Source organism: Stigmatopora nigra, chromosome 2, assembly GCF_051989575.1.
Source record: "Stigmatopora nigra isolate UIUO_SnigA chromosome 2, RoL_Snig_1.1, whole genome shotgun sequence".
NCBI lineage: Eukaryota > Metazoa > Chordata > Actinopteri > Syngnathiformes > Syngnathidae > Stigmatopora > Stigmatopora nigra.
The window spans coordinates 14,402,329-14,422,460 of record NC_135509.1 but is presented as its reverse complement, the minus strand read 5'-3'; the positions used below and the strand labels follow the sequence as shown (position 1 = coordinate 14,422,460).

Below are 20,132 nucleotides of genomic sequence, written 5' to 3'. Positions count from 1 at the left end.
GTGTGAGTCCCACAATCATATATGCAAATACCATGGTTAACAGGTTGCAACATGAGGGATAATTTTTTTTTTAACGAACTTATTCTATTTAAAGGATACAATAACATATGTGAAAAGATGACAATTTTAATGGCATAATGTTGCAATTCCATAGGTTAGTGTTGTAGTAAAAAAAGAAGAGTACGTAAAACTTTTCAAAGTAAAACAATAAATGTTTGTCATTTAAAAGAATAGAAAAATCTTGTTTTTTTTAAGAGACCAAGGACACAATAGTATAGAATTTTTTTGTTTGTCACAATGTATGAACAAAACTTTTTAAAAAACTAAATATTACTTGAAACACATCCAAATTGGAGTAAATAATGCATACTGTTTTGAAAGAAGATGTAATTTGAAATTTTAATTTTACGAGAAGAAAAAAAGGATTACATAATTTCATTATCATCATTTATTTTTGCTACGCACATTTCATATATGTTCTGTGTTTCATGGTGGTGACTGCCCCCAACCCAAAAGAAAGACAAAAAACAAACAAACCAAAAAAAAAAAAAAACACCTGGTGATGGATCAAAACTTAAAAATAACTTGAAAGTCAGGACACTCATAATCGTGATAGAATTCTTGATAACATCAAATGACTAATTACGTGACTTGGCTTCAATTCAATAGCTGCTACCCCGGCAACCAATTGTAAAAATTAAATAAAAATGTCTCCGTTTTGAGAGCGTGACCAGCATTGACTGACATTACTTTGTGTTGCGGCATGTGGGTTCTTGTGCCAGTGTTTGACGGTCAGCAGAGGCAATGTCAAGCAAAAGCTTCCATAGATTAGTACTGAATAATTGACTTTTCTATATTATGGTATACACCAGTACACACATGTTTTATTACAATTCATTTTAGTTTTAATTAAACCCAATTTAAGAAATGTTGACTCATACAAATATATTTTGTATTGCTTATCTACACAAGGCTCGCACGGGGTGCTAGAGCATTATCCCAGTCAATGATGGGCCACAGATGGGGGACATCCTGAATTGGTTGCCAGCCAATCGCAGGGTACAAGGACGTGGACAACCATTCAGACTTTCAGCAAATACCTGGGGACAATTTAGAGTGTTCAATTGGCCTATCATGCATGTGACCTGGAGAAAACCCACGTAGGCCCAGGGAGAACATGCAAACTCAAACACAGAAAGGTCAGAACCCTCGATCTCCTAACTGTGAGGCGAACATGCTAACCACCCCTTTACTGGCCCGCCATCACAATTATAAATTCATGAAAAAATTGGAAAATATTACCCTCAATTTATAATCAATAATAGTTTCACTTTTTGAACTGAACAAATGAAAATGCAATATCCTAATGTATTAAGAAGATGCACCTGTGCTGCACTTTGTCCAATAGTGTACAAAGATAATGAACTACTGTGTGGACATTTTCATTTCACCAACATAATGCCTCTGCTTGGCATTTTATTATAAATGGGAAAATGTGCACCACCTGCTACACTGAAGCTAGTGCCAACAGACAACAAACACACAGCCTGCTTCTAGGAATGTGTAGGCAGAAAAATTCCCAAGAATTTGTAGATTGTGTTGCGCACGAGGGCGCATGTGTGTGTGTGTGTCAAAAACTGGCTATATCTCAATGTGTTGCAGGATCACCAGAGGGGCCAATTGAAAGTATTAGTGTGTTTTAAAGAGAGAGCATGGCCAAGGTGCATTGTAAAAGATGGTAATAGACCATCAGTGAAGCGCAAAGTCTTGAGCTTCAGTGTGAAATTACTCCAACACTTAACAGGACTTCTATAGCCACTGGTAAAATGGGGAGAATAACGAATGATGATAATGTAACAATGCTCAACTGTACTGTACTTATTATCTGGAGGTATTCAATGCCAGGTTTTTATCTAATATTTAAAACAATATTTTTAGTGCACTGTGACCGAATGATGACCATTGCAGGGTGCAGTCTGCTATTTTCCCCAAAAAGCCAACTATTTTCCTCACCATTTGAACCCTGTGACTTTTATAACACAGTGGCTTCTTCATGGATGTTTTGCAGAAAAGCTTAATGTTTTCATTTTGACCCAACACTCAAAATATGTAATTGCCATTGGATGACAACCCCACGTGAGGATTGTAGAGTTAATTTTGTCCGCTACAAGCATAAGGCTAAAGTTTAAAAGTGCGTATTATAGTGCAGAAATCACGGTATGTAAATCGATGTTGGTATGATTTCGTGACATCGAGAATGAAAGAAGGCAAGAGCGCAGTTGTTGTTGTGTGTTATGTAGCATGTCGACAAACTACAAGAAAGAGTAGGAGTGACTTTATCGGCCTTCAGAAATGACACCTAGTTGTTTTTCAGACAGATGGTCTGCTCTGATCTATTCCTCCATTTGGCTTTTTTTTCCCTCTACCGATTTGGGGGTGCATGTCATGCTGCACTGGCAGGAGTCCGGTGCTTGCCATCTGCTTGTCAACTTTGGCACCCGCAAAAATTCTTGTGCTTATTTTGCCATTACTCTGGAGAGATTAACCTCAAATTCTCTCTATCCATTTAATACTTGCACAGTTTATTGAAGTATTTTGGTTGCTCTTAGTTGAACATTTGTCATGCAATTTGGGGAGTTTGCTTTACAGTGGTAATTCTGTCACAAGGTTTTCTTGTCTATTGTACATTATTTTTTTCCATACACTTGAGTGTTGTTGTATGCAATATTTGAGGACTTACATGCCAGTTTCCATTAAGCTATAAATGGTATTATTATTAAACAAGTGGTAAACAGAGATGAAGTCATTAGAATATGCACACATTCAGCTATTCAGGTTCAAAAGATTGTGAAAATTTACTATCAAGCACTAATCTCATTGGAGTGAAATTGCCTTAGGATACTTGTGAATTGCAGCCAAGCTCATTCAAATGTTTTTGAAAAGACTTGTTGCTTCTTTTCTTCTTCTGTTTTCTACAATCTTCTTCTTTTTTTCTGGTTGAAAGAGCTTGAAGCCTTTTCCAGTTTTTCCAACAAAGACATTGCAGTTAGGCATATTGACATTCTTTGAAACGTTATCAACAAATACACCATCCATTCACATAGAAATTTGTTTGATTAAATTATTTAAATTAGTTCATGCTTAAACACACCAAACAGTTTTGCCTTTTTTGCAATTAAATATTCCTGCAAGTGGGAAACAAATTGCACAGGGATTCGCTCTATCATACTGTAACGGTAGTATGTGGATTTCTGTCTGAAGCTCCAGCAAGAAAATTCAATCCTTACTATTTATTCAGAAAGGCCAAAGAAATAGGAGTCACTTTCTCGAGTGGAACCACAATGTAATCAGCTTGTTTAATGGTGCAAGCCGCCGCTAAACAGTGTCATTGGTGATGCTGCACGAATCTCAACAGCATCCAGAAGACCCAAAAGGGTTGGACATTTCTGTTCTTTTATTTCAAAGCTGTCAATGTTCTTACAACAAGTTGATTCTGTTACCAGCAACAGTATACAGAGAGTGCACCAAGAGCTAAATAGCACTATATTTAGCCCGCATATAATTGGCATCTATTCCCCCTTCCTCCGGTTCGAACTGTGATGGTGACATGAAAATACAGGTCACTCTATGCCGATCCAAGGTTAACGAATAGCGTAATAGGCTCAAATGAAAGCACTTGTTGCACACTCACAGAATAACAAGATTCGTCATTACATTTGACAAGTAATTTTTTTCAGCTGTATTTATTTGTTGATTATTAAATGAAATGAATTAGAAGCATATTTTGCATTGAATTATCATAATTTGTCCATAAATCTTTAATGGTACCGCCAAAACACTTTTAAAATGATTAAAGTAGACAATGTTTGTATGAAATATGTATGTAGGTAGGCAAAAAAAGAAAAAAAGATAGTACAATTATTTATTAAGCAATTAAAATGAAAAAGAAATGCAAAGACACTTTCCAATGGTGTGGAATTGCAAGTGGCAGCTTAGTAAACATGGGTAAACACGCATGTAAACACACAACAAAAATTATTCCAGCAAGACTTGTGAGCGGATGTGCCAGAAGAAGCATGTCTCTCGGACACATTTTACGATAATTATAAGTACCTCTATTTGAGGAGCCTCTACTTCAGGACAGAGAATGACTGTTTTTGCCACCTATCCTACAGTACATGTCAGCGGCACTGTGATGGCTCCCAGCTGGTGGTGCAAACCACAGAGACAAAGGTTCTGATCTTTGCGCAGACTTCCCCTAATGAAGAGCTAGAAGATGAGTAAGATGGTCATCACCTGTCCCATTAGCACCATAGACCACCAACGGTAGTCACATCGCTGACAAGGTGCATGCAGGGGGACTCTGTCAGTGCTGGCTTAATTGCACTGTCTGTATGGTATGTCTCTATACAGTATAGTGGGGAAAGGGCACAGAAGGCATATGAGAGCAGGTAGACAAAAAACGAAAACAACATGAAAAAGATGTCATTACATTAGCCAAGGAAAGATGCTGAAGTGTGTTGCTATTTATGAATATGACTTCATTCACTAAATAGTTTTTTTGCATTTTGCAGTAAATATTTTCAACAAGAGAGAAAATAATTAGCTGTCAGTTGAAGTATTTGGTTGAGACCTACCTGGGAGTTAACATTATAACGTCAAAATATTACATGCCTGATTTTGCATTATTGTTTTAATTCTGTGGACTACTTGACAACTGAATTTGCCTGGATGATGACTACAGTATTTTCCTCCAAACCAAGCCACATAGTTGTTTATTAAACCTTTGGTTTTTATTCAATATAAACAAATGTCATTGCAAAAAGATTGCTTGAGACCACAAATGTACAATTATCACCACTGTTCTTTTGCATATACGAATGCAGATTGATGGATGATTCTCTATTGATTTACATAGAGTCATTATCCACTCTACCGCATATAAAATTAGATCTGAATGAAACTAGTTTTTACTCATGAGTTGACCTCATTCCCCAGGTTTGTCACAATGAACAGCTGCACATTTTCCAGGAAAAAGAATTCCCAAAGGACAGTACGAAGAGGTTCTGAAATGAAACATCTAACGTTGAACCCCCTGATGACCGAGCACCCAGAGGGAGGAACGCACTGTACATCGTTCACATCCACAGTGTGTGTATTCTCACCGTGCTACGTGAGTGTCTTGTCCCCAGCATGCTTTCTTGTGTTCCCACGCCTTGTCTGACATTGCTAACACAAACAGATGTTGCGGCTATGACGGGAAGTAGACCACTTCTGAGCTGTGTTCAACCTCGGACACTGAGAATATGCGAGGAGGTTACAGTTTAGCAGTGATGGGCTAAACATTGAGTATTTATCTGATAAATGGCCAATATTTCTTCAATGGAATTGTTATTCATTTCTACGACGCAATTTATTGCTTTTATTTGATAGGATTTTTCTTGGTTACACCGCATCTTGTTTCGATTGTTAGTCATTGGTCTGTGTCGCTATGTTGATTAAATCTGCCCAGATCCGTTACAATCAGTGCCGCCAGATTAAGTATTAATAATGTCTTTTGGGGTGCACGCACATCCACCTACCTGCACGCAAAAGCACAAGAGTGCAGGTCTGTACTTGTGTGTGTATATGTGTTTGTGTGTTGTGATTCATAAGGGCTACATTTACAGAGAGTAACCTCAGGGGTCACGGTTAAATAGCCGACTTCATCCGCCCCTGCTTGATGGCTCTCTCACTTCACTGACCTGTAGTGGTGTTCAAATTGTAACTCATTGCACAATATAAAGTTCATTTGACCATAGTGAAGAGAAAGTACTCTGGAGAACTACAAAAACTAAAGTGTATGTGAGTAAAACTCAGTCAGAGGCTTCTTTCTTTATACTGTTTGGAATTAATTGAATTCATACGGAAAATAAACATGCCTTTTAGTAACTATATATATAATTATATAATATTAGTAAACAGATTCGATATATTTCTATTCAATATTTTGGTTCCTCAGTAGCAGTTTCAAGTGGCTTACATGGATACAGTGGTACCTCTACTTAAGAATGTCTCTGCATACAAAATATTCAAGTTATCAACGCCGCAGAGGGAAAATTTTGTATCAGGATACGAAGGAGATTCAAGTGACGAAATGCAAAACTAAAAACCACCAAACACATGGAAGCAGATTGGGTTCAGTGAGATAGGGAAATTTGGGAGCTGCTTGTCATTAAAAGAGCAGCAGTAGAGAAACAGGCCAGATTTGAACCTTACATAACACTTTGGTTAAGCGGAGGTAATAGAGCACAGGCATTTGATTACTGTGATTAATTGTTGTTATTATTATGCAAAGGCAAAAAAAGTTCAATTAGACCTGAGGTGCTTGCCATTTGAGCTTTTGCTCCCATTTTTAACTATCGATGCTTTTTATATATTTGGGTCTTTTCTTTGATAACACTCTTGTCATGAACTATGATGGTAACGTTAAAATTGCTAAATCTCTTTTCCATTACCCATTTAACATCATCATATTTTTCAGTAATGCCTCTCACTTTAATACTTAGCATTGTGAAGAGAATGTGTGTACGATCGCCGAGGAAGAGGAACCTAAAAAAAAAGCCTGTGTATCCATTATAATCAACATATGAGTAATGGCTGTGGGAATACAATAATGACTAATGAAGTAGATTGCACAAGTGAGTCAAGTGCACTTATACAAGCTCTCTGCCTAGAAATTCTCAAAAGATGAGATTTAGATTTGGAGGCATTATCAGGCTTTAAATGATATTTTAATGCTTGCAATAATAAACCAATCAAATTCACCACAGTGGCGCTGGATGTTTTTTGGACATCTCCAAGCACTATAAAGATAATAACGGTTACATGTTCTACAATATAACCTTTCAAGTTATGTTGGATTAAAAGCAGTGTCCCATTATTTTTATATTATTCTGGTGTAAATTCAACATAATTACATCATTGTAGTATTGGCAGGCTTGTGATACCATCTGTCCTCTGTTCGTTCTCCCCAAGACAAATACACACACACACGCACACACACACACACACACACACACACACACACACACACACACACACACACACACACACACACACACACACACACACACACACACACACACACACACACACACACACACACACACACACACACTTCTGCTCTATGGTGGAATACAAATGGAGAGGGAATTGCATTATGTTCCAATAGCTGACCATATCCAGTAAACTGTATGGAAACCATGTTACCACACACTTTGAATCAATTAAATCACACATTTTGAAGTATTCTAATGTGTAATTTAAACAAGAATTTTTTCAACCAATGTCTTTTTGGCAAATGAGAATTTGCCAGCTCTTTGGCAACACAATGTAAAACAACATATTCTTTCTAAAATTACAAGAAAAAATGTAGTAATGACTCCAAAACTTAAAACAACTGCTTCTCACACACAATGTGGCAACAGATGGAAATAAGACATGTTTACAATTAGTCACAAAAGCCTAATCAGTGATTTTTTGGCTACTATATTGGTATTTCCGTTTGTAAAATATTCTATAAGCACCGCCTGGCATTCACGATAATGGTGGACACAAAAAACTCTTGTTTGTGGCTTGGTGGGCCTACAAGTGCAAAGATGACTGGGCTGCTACATTGCCGCTCCTTGTTTCACACTTGTTGGATAAGGCTGGATGGACATTACACTGAACACACACACACACACACCAGGCTGCTGATGTGAGCAGTTCTTTGTTGTGGGGCAACAGTGTTGGTGCCACTCTGGAACCAATTTTCCTGGCTGTTAGCCCATTTGTGTCTGCACTGAAAGGCGATTCGAGGTGCTTTTTGATGAGGCCCTGACTCAGACCCTTGAACTACACATGGTGGCACAGGAATAAGTCAGATTTTTTTTAAACCCAAAGCCATCACCACCCTTAGAGGAGAGACATTTAAGATAGTAACAATGTAAAAATACTTTGTCGTAATTCTTATTCAGTTTAACAGGACAATATACCTTATTTTTTGGACTGTAAGTCATACTTTTTTTTATAGTTTGACTCCTATTTGCCACGGCAAACGTTAAAAATTGTTACTTTAACCTGGTTTCTTATGCGACACACTCCAGTGGGACTCGTATATTGTTTTTGCCTCTTCATTGTGTATTTGTGTAGGTTAGTGCGATTTATAATCAGAAAAATATGTTTTGTTCCTTGTATATGTGACAACCTATGGAGAAGTGATTGATTTGTTTGCACTGAAACCATCTCCCACTCAACCATACCAACTGTCATTCAAGTGCCATTTTTTCAACTTAGAAGAATTTAAGCTTTTTTTCTGGGTAGTATTTGTTTTGCCTTCCAAAACTACTTGTTTGAAAATATATACACAAAAAACATGGTGGATAGACTTATCGCTGCCCGAAGAGAAGAAATACTTGCACAGTATTGTAAGCACAGTACAGACATACAGAACCTCAAACAAACAGTTTCAATCATATTAATCCCTGCTCTCACTGTTCATTCCCAGGTAAACATTTTTTTTAATCTGAATTATCAATCATTTTCTTTACTATTATTCAAACTTTATTGGAGGGATACTTAGAGAAGATATACTGCATTAAATATCTTGTTCAAAGTCAGGCTACTTGCAAATTATGGAGCTGTGTGGAGGATGAAAGAGGCTATATGAACATCTCTTCTGTGATTTAAGATGCATTTCATCTTCTGGCACCACACATCAGTCACTAGATGGGTTTTATGTAGAAGGAGGAAGAGATGTGAATGCTTTTTTTCCCTCCTCTTCTTTTTCCTCATGCTGAAAATGGAGCCTTCGCTGACCACGCATGAATCCAGAGCAACGCTGGCACCCCTGCGGTAAAATGTGGGTGAGGAATACACTGCCAGCTATTTAGCTATTTTTTTTCTCACTAGAATAATGACCTTTAAGTAACAATTTAAATGCCAATTACTCCAATAGGTGGGAACTAAGAGATCTGTGATTGTACATTTCCACTTAGTGGCATGTGTCTTCAGTGCTATCACCTTTTGCCTTCATATAAAAATGAGTTACATCAATCTTCTTTTATTGGTTTTATATCACTACTTCAGCAAATACAAGCAGTCAGGTTTAATCAGCCTTGTATTATTCATAATAAATAAAATATTGATTTTGAAGACCAGTCATTAACTGTTCTGTAAACTGTCCTATTGCCCAGACCAAATTATGGCCTTGAATCTTTGGCTGTAAAGTACCCATAGCCCCTCATTTTCTTCTCCTTATCGGAGTTATGAACGTCGAATTTTTGCTGCTCTGACAGTATCTTATATTTAACCAGTGGAGTTGGCAAACTATGGTACAAATAGTAGCTAATATGTTTAGAGAATTGTTTATGAATACATTGACCAATCTAAAATTGGTCATTTGTTGCCAGGAAAGACATCAGTGTATTGTCAGCATAATTGTGGAGGTGTACGTGACTTTTCAGGGAGTTTGTAATTTAAATCATAACTTGATGACTGTTAATCCAAACTTACAAACAATTCTATCCTATCGGGAAATAAGAACCAATATCCAGCACACCTGCCTGCATCTCTTCACTGGTTAACATGCATCTCTTATATTCATGTCAAATTTTGCATCGTTTTTCTTTGTATGCTTCTATCATTTGCTTTTGTGACAATGCAGATTTGTTCATATCCACGTCGATACATCTATTATCTAAGTAGTTACAGCATTCCTCTGATTCAGTTGGCCTGGGAGAATAGAATGACATCACACTGCACGACAACATTTTGGAGATGAAGCCACTTGATTAGTAAAGACCTTACTTAGCCACAGGGGCAATGTAGAGCATATCACAGGGGCACTAAATGCTGGTCCAAAGCGCAAGCTGCTGCAAGGAGATAAAGGGCAATGTGCAGGTTATTCTGCAGGCCCCCCAGCTGTCCAAAAATGTGTGTTTTTTAGGTTCCTGGGCTAGATTCGGAAAGGGTCATCCTGATGCGACACATCTGCATCCCTCTGAGTGGAATGCAATACACAAACATACTCGAGCGCACACGTATACAACACCTTGACTTCAACACTTGTAAACACACATAGAAAGGTGATAAGCACACAAATGCGCACACTTGACAAGTGACAGCCATGTGCAAGATATTCATGTCTGCTGAGTGGAAGAAAGAAAAACAACGGCTGGTGGATATCAGTCAATGGAGAGGGGCGACAGGGAGAAATAGCAGAATTAAATATTAAGGGCCATGAATAATTAAAGAGCATTTTTCTATTTAATAGTGAAGCATTATCACCAGTATTTAAAATAAAACAGGGTAAATGCAGAGCCACAATCAGATCAAATGTAAGCATGTTTTTACTTCCTATTTGCCTGTTAAACAATGTAGCCAGAGTTATTATCTTGCAAAATAGTGTGTGCTGCAGAATTATTTTTCCACTATATTCTCTGAAAAGCATTAAGTGGCCTGCAAACATTGTGAATGCGGTTTGCTGAGTTTGCTCAAAGTCCTTTAAAAAGCTGATCTAACCACACTCCACTATACTTTGATCAATGGTAGGATACAACATCACTTTTTTTAAAAACGCATTAAAATTGTGATATACTAATTCCAATACAAGCGATGCATTATTTTGCAACTAAGGCAAAACATTTAAGTGTGAGCATTAATGAACTGGGTGTTGACCAATTGCAGAGAAGACATATATTTTTTAATTTGTTTATTTTGTTTAATTATTTGTGTGAATCTTTGCTGGTCTTAATCCCTCAAGAAATCAGGGTCTGTGATTTGTACGATGCTCTAGCCAGCATTCGGTATGCATGATCAAAGAGCAACTGTGTGTTGGCTGTAAAAGTCATTAAGGATGGGAGGTTGTCTTTTCAATGCCTCAGAGTGATATGATGTTTTTTTCTCTCCACCCACTGCTTGTTTTGTTTGACAAGCAGAGAAAATGGAGCCAGAAAGTCCACAATGTAAACAACGGCATCTGAAACCCAGAAACATTCTCTGCTTAGCTTTTTTGATCAAATTAAATGGTGTTTTGTCATGTCTAATCATTGCCAATCTCAGAAAAGGAGCTAAATTGCTTTACATAGAGCCATTTTTTGTGGTATTTTTTTCATATTTCATGATATTAGCTGCATTTTTTATTCAAAATAGATCCAGGTGATATGTAGAAGTCTGTACTAATCCTACTCAATAAGTCTTACAGTTTTCATTATCTATCCCAAGTGACTTTCGGGTCAATGGGGAACCATCTCTGCCTGGTCACCAACCAATCCCAGTTGAAGGTCTCACCGTATTTGTAATATGGAGCTGTTGACACTAGCTGCTTCTTGTAGTTTATTATACCAGCCCTGGAGGCTGTTGCTCAATAATTGCATTTGACAAATGAGCCTGGACAACAGAATGGCGGGTGGTCAATTTAATTGAAAGCATCAATCTGAGTCTCAATTTTCTATTTTAAGACATCATCTGTTTCTTGCAGCAATGAGCGAATAATGTTAATTTGACCATTTTTGTTACTGATTATAATGTCTATATTTTCTAGACTATAAAGCTGATCCTTTTACTATCTGTGTATTCAGCAGAGATGTTGTTTATGTTTTATTTTTTTCCGCCTTTGGTGCAGGTAATAGTAGGCATTCCGCTGCTTGGTTGGTTATAATAAAAAGACCCTGTTTCAACAAAATGTGCCATACATGGCATGAATTGTACAACATGTTTCAGAGAGACATTAATTGATTTTTCTCAAACTGGAATTGTGTGACAATTGGTTTAAAAATAGTATTTGCTGGGGTTCAATTTTGCAAGGATACCTCAATGTCAATTAGTGAGTTTAATGTTTAACCATATAGCTCCCAAATGAAATAATATGAAACAAGATATGATAAGGGTGCACAATAGTGACATCTGAAACATGTTCTATACAGATTTTAAAAAAAGCTAAAAAGAAATGCTCAAATAAAGCACTCATAAAAAACAACTTCATTTCAGTCAAGGCAGTATTTGGACTTTGTTACTTTATTTACTGCAGGCTTTAGTTCAATTGCATCCAATTGGAAAAGAAAGATAAAAGAAGACTTTTTCCTCAAATCACAAATGCCACAGTAAGGATACAACACTTGGCCAGATTGAATGAGAACAAAAAGGAAATACCTCTCCTGGGGGAAAGCGCAAGGGGTTAAACCCATTACAGAGACCAATCAGGGATGGGGGAGCACTGCAAACCTCCGCAGTGAGAGAGAGACTGAGAGAGCGAGAGCGTGTGTAGCGGAGATAGAGATACCAGGAGTACAATGTGGTTTACACTCCCATACAGACAGTCGAATGAGAAATAAGAAGAGCATTCACACACTCGGGTGCTGAGATGCATGAGAGACTGACAGAGGTGAAGCCTTCCGCAGACCCTCTTGTGGTCTTCTGCCAGACTTGAAGAGAAACTGTTGGATTACTGCAACCGACCTAGATTGTCACCACAGCCGAGACAGGACGACAACGTGGAGTCATTGGATTTACCCAGCATGGTGAGATTGACTGCATTTGGAGCAAGAAGTCACAAGTCCTCAATTTGCAAGTATTGGAATAGCAATTGAATTGAATTGCAGATGTTGTGTGTGTGTTCACATCATGGAACTTCTGTAGTCTGTCAATGCAAGCATAAGACTGTTGTTTTTGAGAAATTTGCATGCAGGATTAATGCAGAAAAAAACATTGGACAAAAAAAAACAAAAGCAAAATAACATCTTGAAAGAAAATAAAAGGAGAAATCAATTTTTATAAAATATTGGAATGGCTTTTATTGACATGAACTGGCTATTTGGGAATGGTCTATTCAGATCTGTCACAGGTTGTAGTCTGTTTTCTTTTTTGCCCCAAAGTCTTCATGATATAAGCAGTTCTAGAAGCACACACTAGAACAAATTTTCCTTCCGGGTGGAGATTATATGGATCATATGGAGTTTTGTGGGAGGAGCCATCCATGTCGGCTTGACAAGTTTTCTGAGGAATCACGGTGTGCTTGTAAGGCTCTTAGCTGGTCTGCTGTCCTACATCATGACAAATTGCATAAGCGTTTCTTCACCGAGGCTGTAAAAATGTCACAGAATAATGTCACTACTGCACTTTTCTGTGGGATGATTTACAAAAAAAATGACATCAAATTGGTCCTTGGTAAATCTTGGGAAGATTTGAATTATTGGATACACAACGGGCACTAGATGACACGCAGAAACACAGTAAGACATCAGAGGTTCGCTGCAATGCAAATGAGATCTTCTTTGCCTCTCTTGTATTTCTTTTCACCAACGCATCCCGCTTTTGTACCGCTCTTCTCCTCATTAATTCACTTCTCTCTTTTTCCCCTCAGGTCATCAGAGGTAGCGATGTTGAAGGACAGAAAGAAAAATCCTTTTCCTTCTGAACTCTAGGATGACCTTCCTTCACAACAATATCTTCAGCTTTTCAGTTGGCGGATGAATTCTGTTATCATAAATGTCATGGTGGTCACACGCCATGCCGATTGGACACTCCACTAATCTGCTCCACTTTCCCAATCTCCCGTCATTGAGGGTTCAAGCATGTTGAGGGGCCGACGGGAGAACAGCGCTCGATACGCTGGTTTAATGCCTCTGGAATCCAGTGTGTGGATAAAAGGGGCGAACGACCAAGGCCTGCTCCATTAGTACTCTCAGGGGAAAGTATGGACCAGGACAACTGGCCAGAAGCGCTGACCTCGTAAGCACTGATGACGGACATGGTGGAGGTTTGATCAATCCGATTGACCCACAGACTGAGTGAAACCCTCTCGGAATATGAGGTTGTGGAAATGTCTCAGGATCCCGACATGAGCAAGTGGAGTATGTTTGTTCGTGTGTCTATCCTGGGCAGGAATATCACGTAATACCACTATAAGAAGTGGTGTTTCTGACAGCATCAATCTTTTTTCCTAGCCACTCCAAGATAGGTCTAACAAAGGACTTCCGATTATCCTTTAGATGAAAACTCTGCACACCTGCAGATGATCAGGTGCATCCCTGCTAAGGAAAAGCCAGCTACGTTTGGTCGTGATGCCCAATCAGACAGTTCCCGCACAGACTCGCTGGCCTGATTCCACCAGCCTGTTACTCAGTTAGTCCTGGAGGCAAGGGTAAATATATAACCGGATCCCGATTCTAGGATATTTCCATGTCACTTGAAGCTTCATTCCCATTTATTTCTCCAGGGATACCTCATGCAGTTTTAATATCGTATGGGTGTTAATTCAATCTTAACAATAAATTTCCACAAGCTCCCATCCATTTTAATTACAAGTATCTTCTTTTATATTCATATTATTTTAACGTCAGTCACTCGTAAGACAAATTGTACAACTCACTCGATGACAGGAAATAATCTGACCTGCAATGTACACCTTCGATAGCTCAGTTGGTAGAGCGGAGGACTGTAGTGGCTCATTGTTGAAATCCTTAGGTCGCTGGTTCAAATCCGGCTCGAAGGACATTTTCACCAATTTGGTTATACACAGATGTTTACAATGACATTAAAGGCTTTTGATTTTATTTGATTTTAGTTATTCAATATAGACATTTAATATAGGAACTATTCTGATCCACTCACTCCATTTCTAACCATAAAAATGTGGTCTCAGTGTCATCTTTCTTGACCTGAGCTGCAATCAATTATACATGGATATATCAACTCAACATTGACACAAAGTGTAAAATATAGTGCGTATATATAAAAATCTTTAAAGGCATAATTACGCTTAGCCAGATCGGACAAAAGAGTTATTCCTTTTGTGTTAACTTGGTTAAAAAAGAGGCATAACTCACAGATTTCTTGCTTTACTTACATCAGACAGCATAAGCACGCGATAAAAATATAGAAATGTCTGTGTCATCCTTCTGCATTGGGCAATATTTCATAACCTATATTGAGCTAGGGTGCATTATCCATCCATCCATCATTCGTAATGTGCATCCTCGTAAGGGTCATCATATCTGTCAACCGGAATAAATGCCTGATGACCGTTATTTTATTGACAAATTGAATCATACAATTATTAGAGGTGAATAGCGAAGGCATGATGTCCATTTACTAATGAAGTAATATCCAATTTCACAAATGACGAAGTAAAAAGTTAAGTACAGTACTGAAATGTTGGTAGTTTAGCGTGAATTGTGAAACGATTTACTCTAACATAAAATTATGTGGTGGACTGGATATGGACTTCTGCCTGAAGTTGATATCTATGTCTTAATAAAACAACTGACATAATTATCAGCCAATCAGTGCTGTGAGTTTAAATTTAAATCTAAATTGTTAAATTAGTTCCAGTCAGCCAGACATTAATGAGAATCCAGCTCATTGCAGAGGTAGGCAAAAAAGCTCAAAAAGATTCTGACATGTTGAGATAGATATCAAAAGGGATTAACTATGTAAATAACAAAACAATGTGGAAAACATTGTACTGCAAGGTCACCTCTATATGACCTTTTTGAGTGTTAATAGTTGTTAATTATTATTTGATATTTAGATGTCTAGCACGTCCATGTTCTGAGTTTAAATCTTGTGGAGTTTGCATGTTTTCCCTATGCTTGGGTTTTGTCTGACTACTCCATTATCCTCACTTATTCTAAGAATTTATATGCTGTGCTTAAAGAAGCCTTTTGCTTGTTCTTAGACGTGAATGGCTGGCAACCAGGCTGGGTGTACATTATGTGTGTCACTCACAAGGTTATACAAGATGCGAACAGCAATATTTGATTCACCGTTTAAAGTTCACCATCTACATCGCTGATTTAAAGTTATTGTTTCCATTTAAAGCAGTATACTTTATTTCTCTACAGTGCGTATGAGAAAGGACAGAAACAACTGTCAACACACATTAAAATGATTTATCAAATACTGGGAACACAGTAAAACATATGAGCCCACAGATACTGTAAAATATTCATGATATCGTTTTCTAGGAATTTTAAGCGGTTTGTGTTTTTCAACCACATTTACAATGCCATTTTAAGTATAGTTTAATACTAGATTGACAGTTTATGACAGGGATACACAGCAGACCCAAGATAAAATATAAATGAAATCCTGAGATATAGACAAACCTGAAATACATTTTGTCTAAGTTGTTACCTTTCTCAATTTCTTTATATACCATTATCCATTTTAAAAACAAGTCTTAATTAAGTGTTTCTTCTATCAAGCTCTTCTAGTTGTGTTAGATTGCTGAATCTTTTTTTCAATGGTGTACGATGGACAAGCATAGACATCATGTCTTTTTGTTTTCTGTCTAAAACATCACAGGATAATGCATATCATCCCCTGCCCTAAGGAAGAAGCCACCATGAGCAACGTCACAGTTACCGACAACACCGAGCCCCTCACCCGCACCGTGAGCCCTGCGCCCCCCAGCCCCTACAGCTATCCCGTTAGCTTCCAAGTGTCAGTTACGGGATTCCTCATGCTTGAAATTGTCCTGGGCCTGAGCTCCAACCTCACCGTACTGGCGCTCTACTGCATGAAGTCCAACCTCATCACCTCTGTCAGCAACATGGTGACCATGAACCTCCACGTTGTGGACGTGCTGGTGTGTCTTTGCTGCATCCCCCTCACCATCGTGGTGGTCCTGCTCTCCCTGGAAGGGGAAACGGCCTTGGTGTGCTGCTTCCACGAGGCATGCGTGTCCTTCGCTAGTGTCGCCACAGCCGCCAACGTCCTCGCCATCACCCTGGACCGCTACGATATCTCAGTCAAGCCGGCCAACCGCGTGCTGACCATGCGCCGGGCTCTGGCGCTCATGGCGGGCATTTGGGTGTTGTCATTCGTCAGCTTCTTGGTGCCCTTTATTGAGGTGGGATTCTTTGCGCAGGGCCACGTTGAACTCAACCAGACCCTCGTGGACAGCGTTATCCACTCCAACCAATACTACACGGAACTTGGCCTCTATTACCACTTGTTGGCTCAGATTCCAATTTTCTTCTTCACCGCTGTGGTCATGCTTATTACATACTCCAAAATCTTGCAGGCCCTTAACATTCGCATCGGTACACGCTTCCACGCCTCTCAGAAGAAGAAGGCACGCAGAAAAAAGCGCCCATCCATGACGGCCATGACACCACAGCAAGAGGCCACGGACGCATCTCAGAGCAGCGGTAGTCGCAACGCCACCACTTTGGGCATGCGGACATCTGTGTCGGTGATCATCGCCTTGCGCAGGGCTGTCAAACGCCACCGAGAACGGAGAGAACGTCAGAAACGAGTCTTCAGGATGTCCCTCCTGATTGTATCCACCTTCTTGCTGTGCTGGACACCCATCACAGTGCTCAATACAGTCATCCTCAGCCTGGGGCCTAGCGATTTGATGGTCAAATTGAGACTGGGCTTTCTAGTCATGGCATATGGGACTACCATTTTTCACCCACTACTTTATGCCTTCACCAGGCAGAAGTTCCAGAAAGTCTTGAAGAGCAAGATGAAGAAGAGAGTGGTATCCATCATTGAGGCCGATCCCACCCCCAACAATGCCATTATCCACAATTCCTGGATCGACCCAAAGAGGAATAAAAAAGTGACATTTGAGGACAAGGACGCTCAACAGAAATGTCTGTCTTCGGAGAATGTGGAGTAAAAAAATGACAACAAGTCACCATTTAAAAAGGGAAATGATTCATCCAAAGCTGTCTCTTATTTGTAAATAACATGTGCAATAGGATTTACAACAACAATAAAAATAATTTATTACTATTTATAGAAAACTGAGGTAGGTTTCATAGATGGAACATACTGTACAGTGAACCGTACTTTAGGTATTGCATGGTTTTTCGTAATTTACAGCACATTGTGTTTATACATGATATGTGTGAAATTTAAAGAGGGAAATACTGTAGAGGATGATGTAGTATATACTGTATGTAACTTTATAGTAATAAATTTGCTCTCCGTTCACCTAAAGTTGTAAAACATTTCCTTTTGCCTCCCCAACCTCCAAGTCAAGTGTTTGTGACTCTTTAACAGCCGTGAGATTACACTAATCCATCACTGTGCCGCAACACCCCACGCCTCAAGAGAACATTGACCTTTGTGTCCTCTGAGGGAGAGCTGGTCCTCACACTATATTGAAGGTATAAAGACATTGAATGTTTTGTGATGAGAGAGGACAACTATATTTAGTTCATAAATAACTGTTCTTTATTAAACACTTAATTATCTGTCAAACAGACTCAATTGCCACATTAAAAAAGCATTTTTTTTTGTAGAGGTGATGACAGAGAAATGGAAAAAGCAGCTTAGTGACAACAAACTTCATCAACTCAGATGAAAAAGAGAACTGTGGTGTGAGGAAAAAGTATGAGAACCCTTTAAACATGTTTTTCATTGCTGCATAAATTGAGTCTAAATATAGCGCCGATGCTTAGAAAAAAAAATCACAAAAAACCAAAACCTCATAATAAATCATAAAACCAGATATGTTTTCATATTTCCTATTGACCCTGCCAGTCTTTTTAGGAATATTGCTGGACTGCAATAATTTTGCAGCAAAATTTATTCTGATTGTGATGTATTTTTAATCTTAAATGACAGGAAATGTTGGGTCATGCTGACTACTGCCAAAGGACAGTCAATCACGTTGAAAAAAAACCTTACAAATTTATGTTAAAGTCACTACTGGCAGATGTGGTTGCCAGAATTATGCTGTTAAAAAATGGGAAAATTGCCAAATTAACAGGAAACCATTATAAAAAGTATAAAGAACCATATTTTCTGAAATTAATTGTATTTTCTTGTATAGATTTATATACTAGATATCTGTTGTTTTATATCAAAAGACTAAAAAGTAGATATATGTAACTGATGGTGGTGGCAACACAATCCTTCTTTTTCATTCATTTGAATACACTATATGACCCTTTCTAGGTTAAATGAAAATTAATTTCCCAATACTTTTGTACACCTTATGAGCCTACAAACTGTAGAATGACTTGGAATATGGCAGTAGTGTTCAGACCCTGGTTAAACTGAGCCCTGCTCCCATTCCATCTGTGCAAAGCAGCGCAGTATAAACATTAGAGCTAATGAATGTTCACCCACTAATAGCACAGAGGGGAACAGTTAAAAGTGTTTGTGTTTTTACCATAATACTACTCCTAACAACCCCAATCACATAGCTGCCATAACCTCATCTCCTAGGCCTACTAAATTATTACCATAGCAATGTAGAACACACATACCAACAATAGAAGAGGATTCTGACGTCTAAAAGCCAGAAAAATGTATGGTCTTTAAATGTTTCAAAAGATTATCCTATAGTGGTAAAGGTGGTTGTATGAACCCAAAGATTTGTGTGTTTAATTGTCCAGAACAAGATAATCCACCATGTACCCTTTACTGTTTTGCACATTGATGCAAAAGTATGTGTTTACCAGTACAACCAGTGGTTCGCGGATTTCCTTTTATGGTATACATAAGAACCCACGCACACTGTTCGGTTGTATTTCACTTTTTATTACAATACACTTTCATAAAAAACTGAAATGTACTGTTACACACTCTCTAAAAACAGGCACGTAGGTCATTTTCCAATATTTTTAAATTGTGTTTCACCTATAAAAGAGTTTTAAATGATAGTGTGTACTGGTTGAAAGGAAATTTGTGTAGTTTTTTTCTTCATCTGGTTTATAAGTGAAGTTGTTATACAAACGATAGGTTTTGAAATTAGTCTATCTATACATGTGTTTTCGGGTGGTTCAGTGCAATACTTTTGACCTGTTTCCCTCTTTATCTCTTTTCCCTGCCAGCCTCATATTAAATATTCACTACCAGCCAACTGATTTGAAAGCCTTTCTAATGCAATAGAATTGAAAAATTTCTAAACTTTTGACAGAATGTGTATAGCACTAGTTTTGAAGCCTTCGGCATGTGTTTGAATACCTAACTAATTCCGACATTAGGTACGTGCTGTGGGCGAGGACACCATTTTTTAAAATTTTACTCATAATGTATGGCTCCCTCACATTGACACTTATAATTATCCTGCTTTGAAATAATAACAATGATCAGTAATGTTGGATGAGATGCTTTATTTGTTTGAATTGGCGGTTTTGGTAACC

At 38.2% G+C, this 20,132-nt stretch overlaps 1 protein-coding gene and 1 non-coding gene across 4 annotated transcripts in view; both read left to right on the top strand.

Moving 5' to 3' along the window:
- LOC144193396 (G-protein coupled receptor 22-like) overlaps positions 1–18,420 on the top strand; it is a 39,820-nt gene extending 21,400 nt beyond the window's left edge. The window contains exons 6-8 of one of the 3 annotated variants that reach the window (XM_077712259.1): positions 4,999–5,173; positions 13,385–14,164; positions 16,330–18,420. In XM_077712259.1, the coding sequence (XP_077568385.1) occupies positions 16,334–17,653 (1,320 nt within the window). In that variant the 5' untranslated portion in view covers positions 4,999–5,173; positions 13,385–14,164; positions 16,330–16,333 and the 3' untranslated portion in view covers positions 17,654–18,420. Of the gene's footprint in view, positions 1–4,998; positions 5,174–12,277; positions 12,593–13,384; positions 14,165–16,329 lie in introns of those variants that run through there. The other 2 variants (XM_077712260.1, XM_077712261.1) reach the window with 2 other exon arrangements.
- On the top strand, positions 14,428–14,515 carry trnay-gua (transfer RNA tyrosine (anticodon GUA)). Its single transcript is given in 2 exon segments — positions 14,428–14,464; positions 14,480–14,515. It is a non-coding gene; the product is annotated as a tRNA-Tyr (tRNA).
- Positions 18,421–20,132: the final 1,712 nt, after the last annotated feature.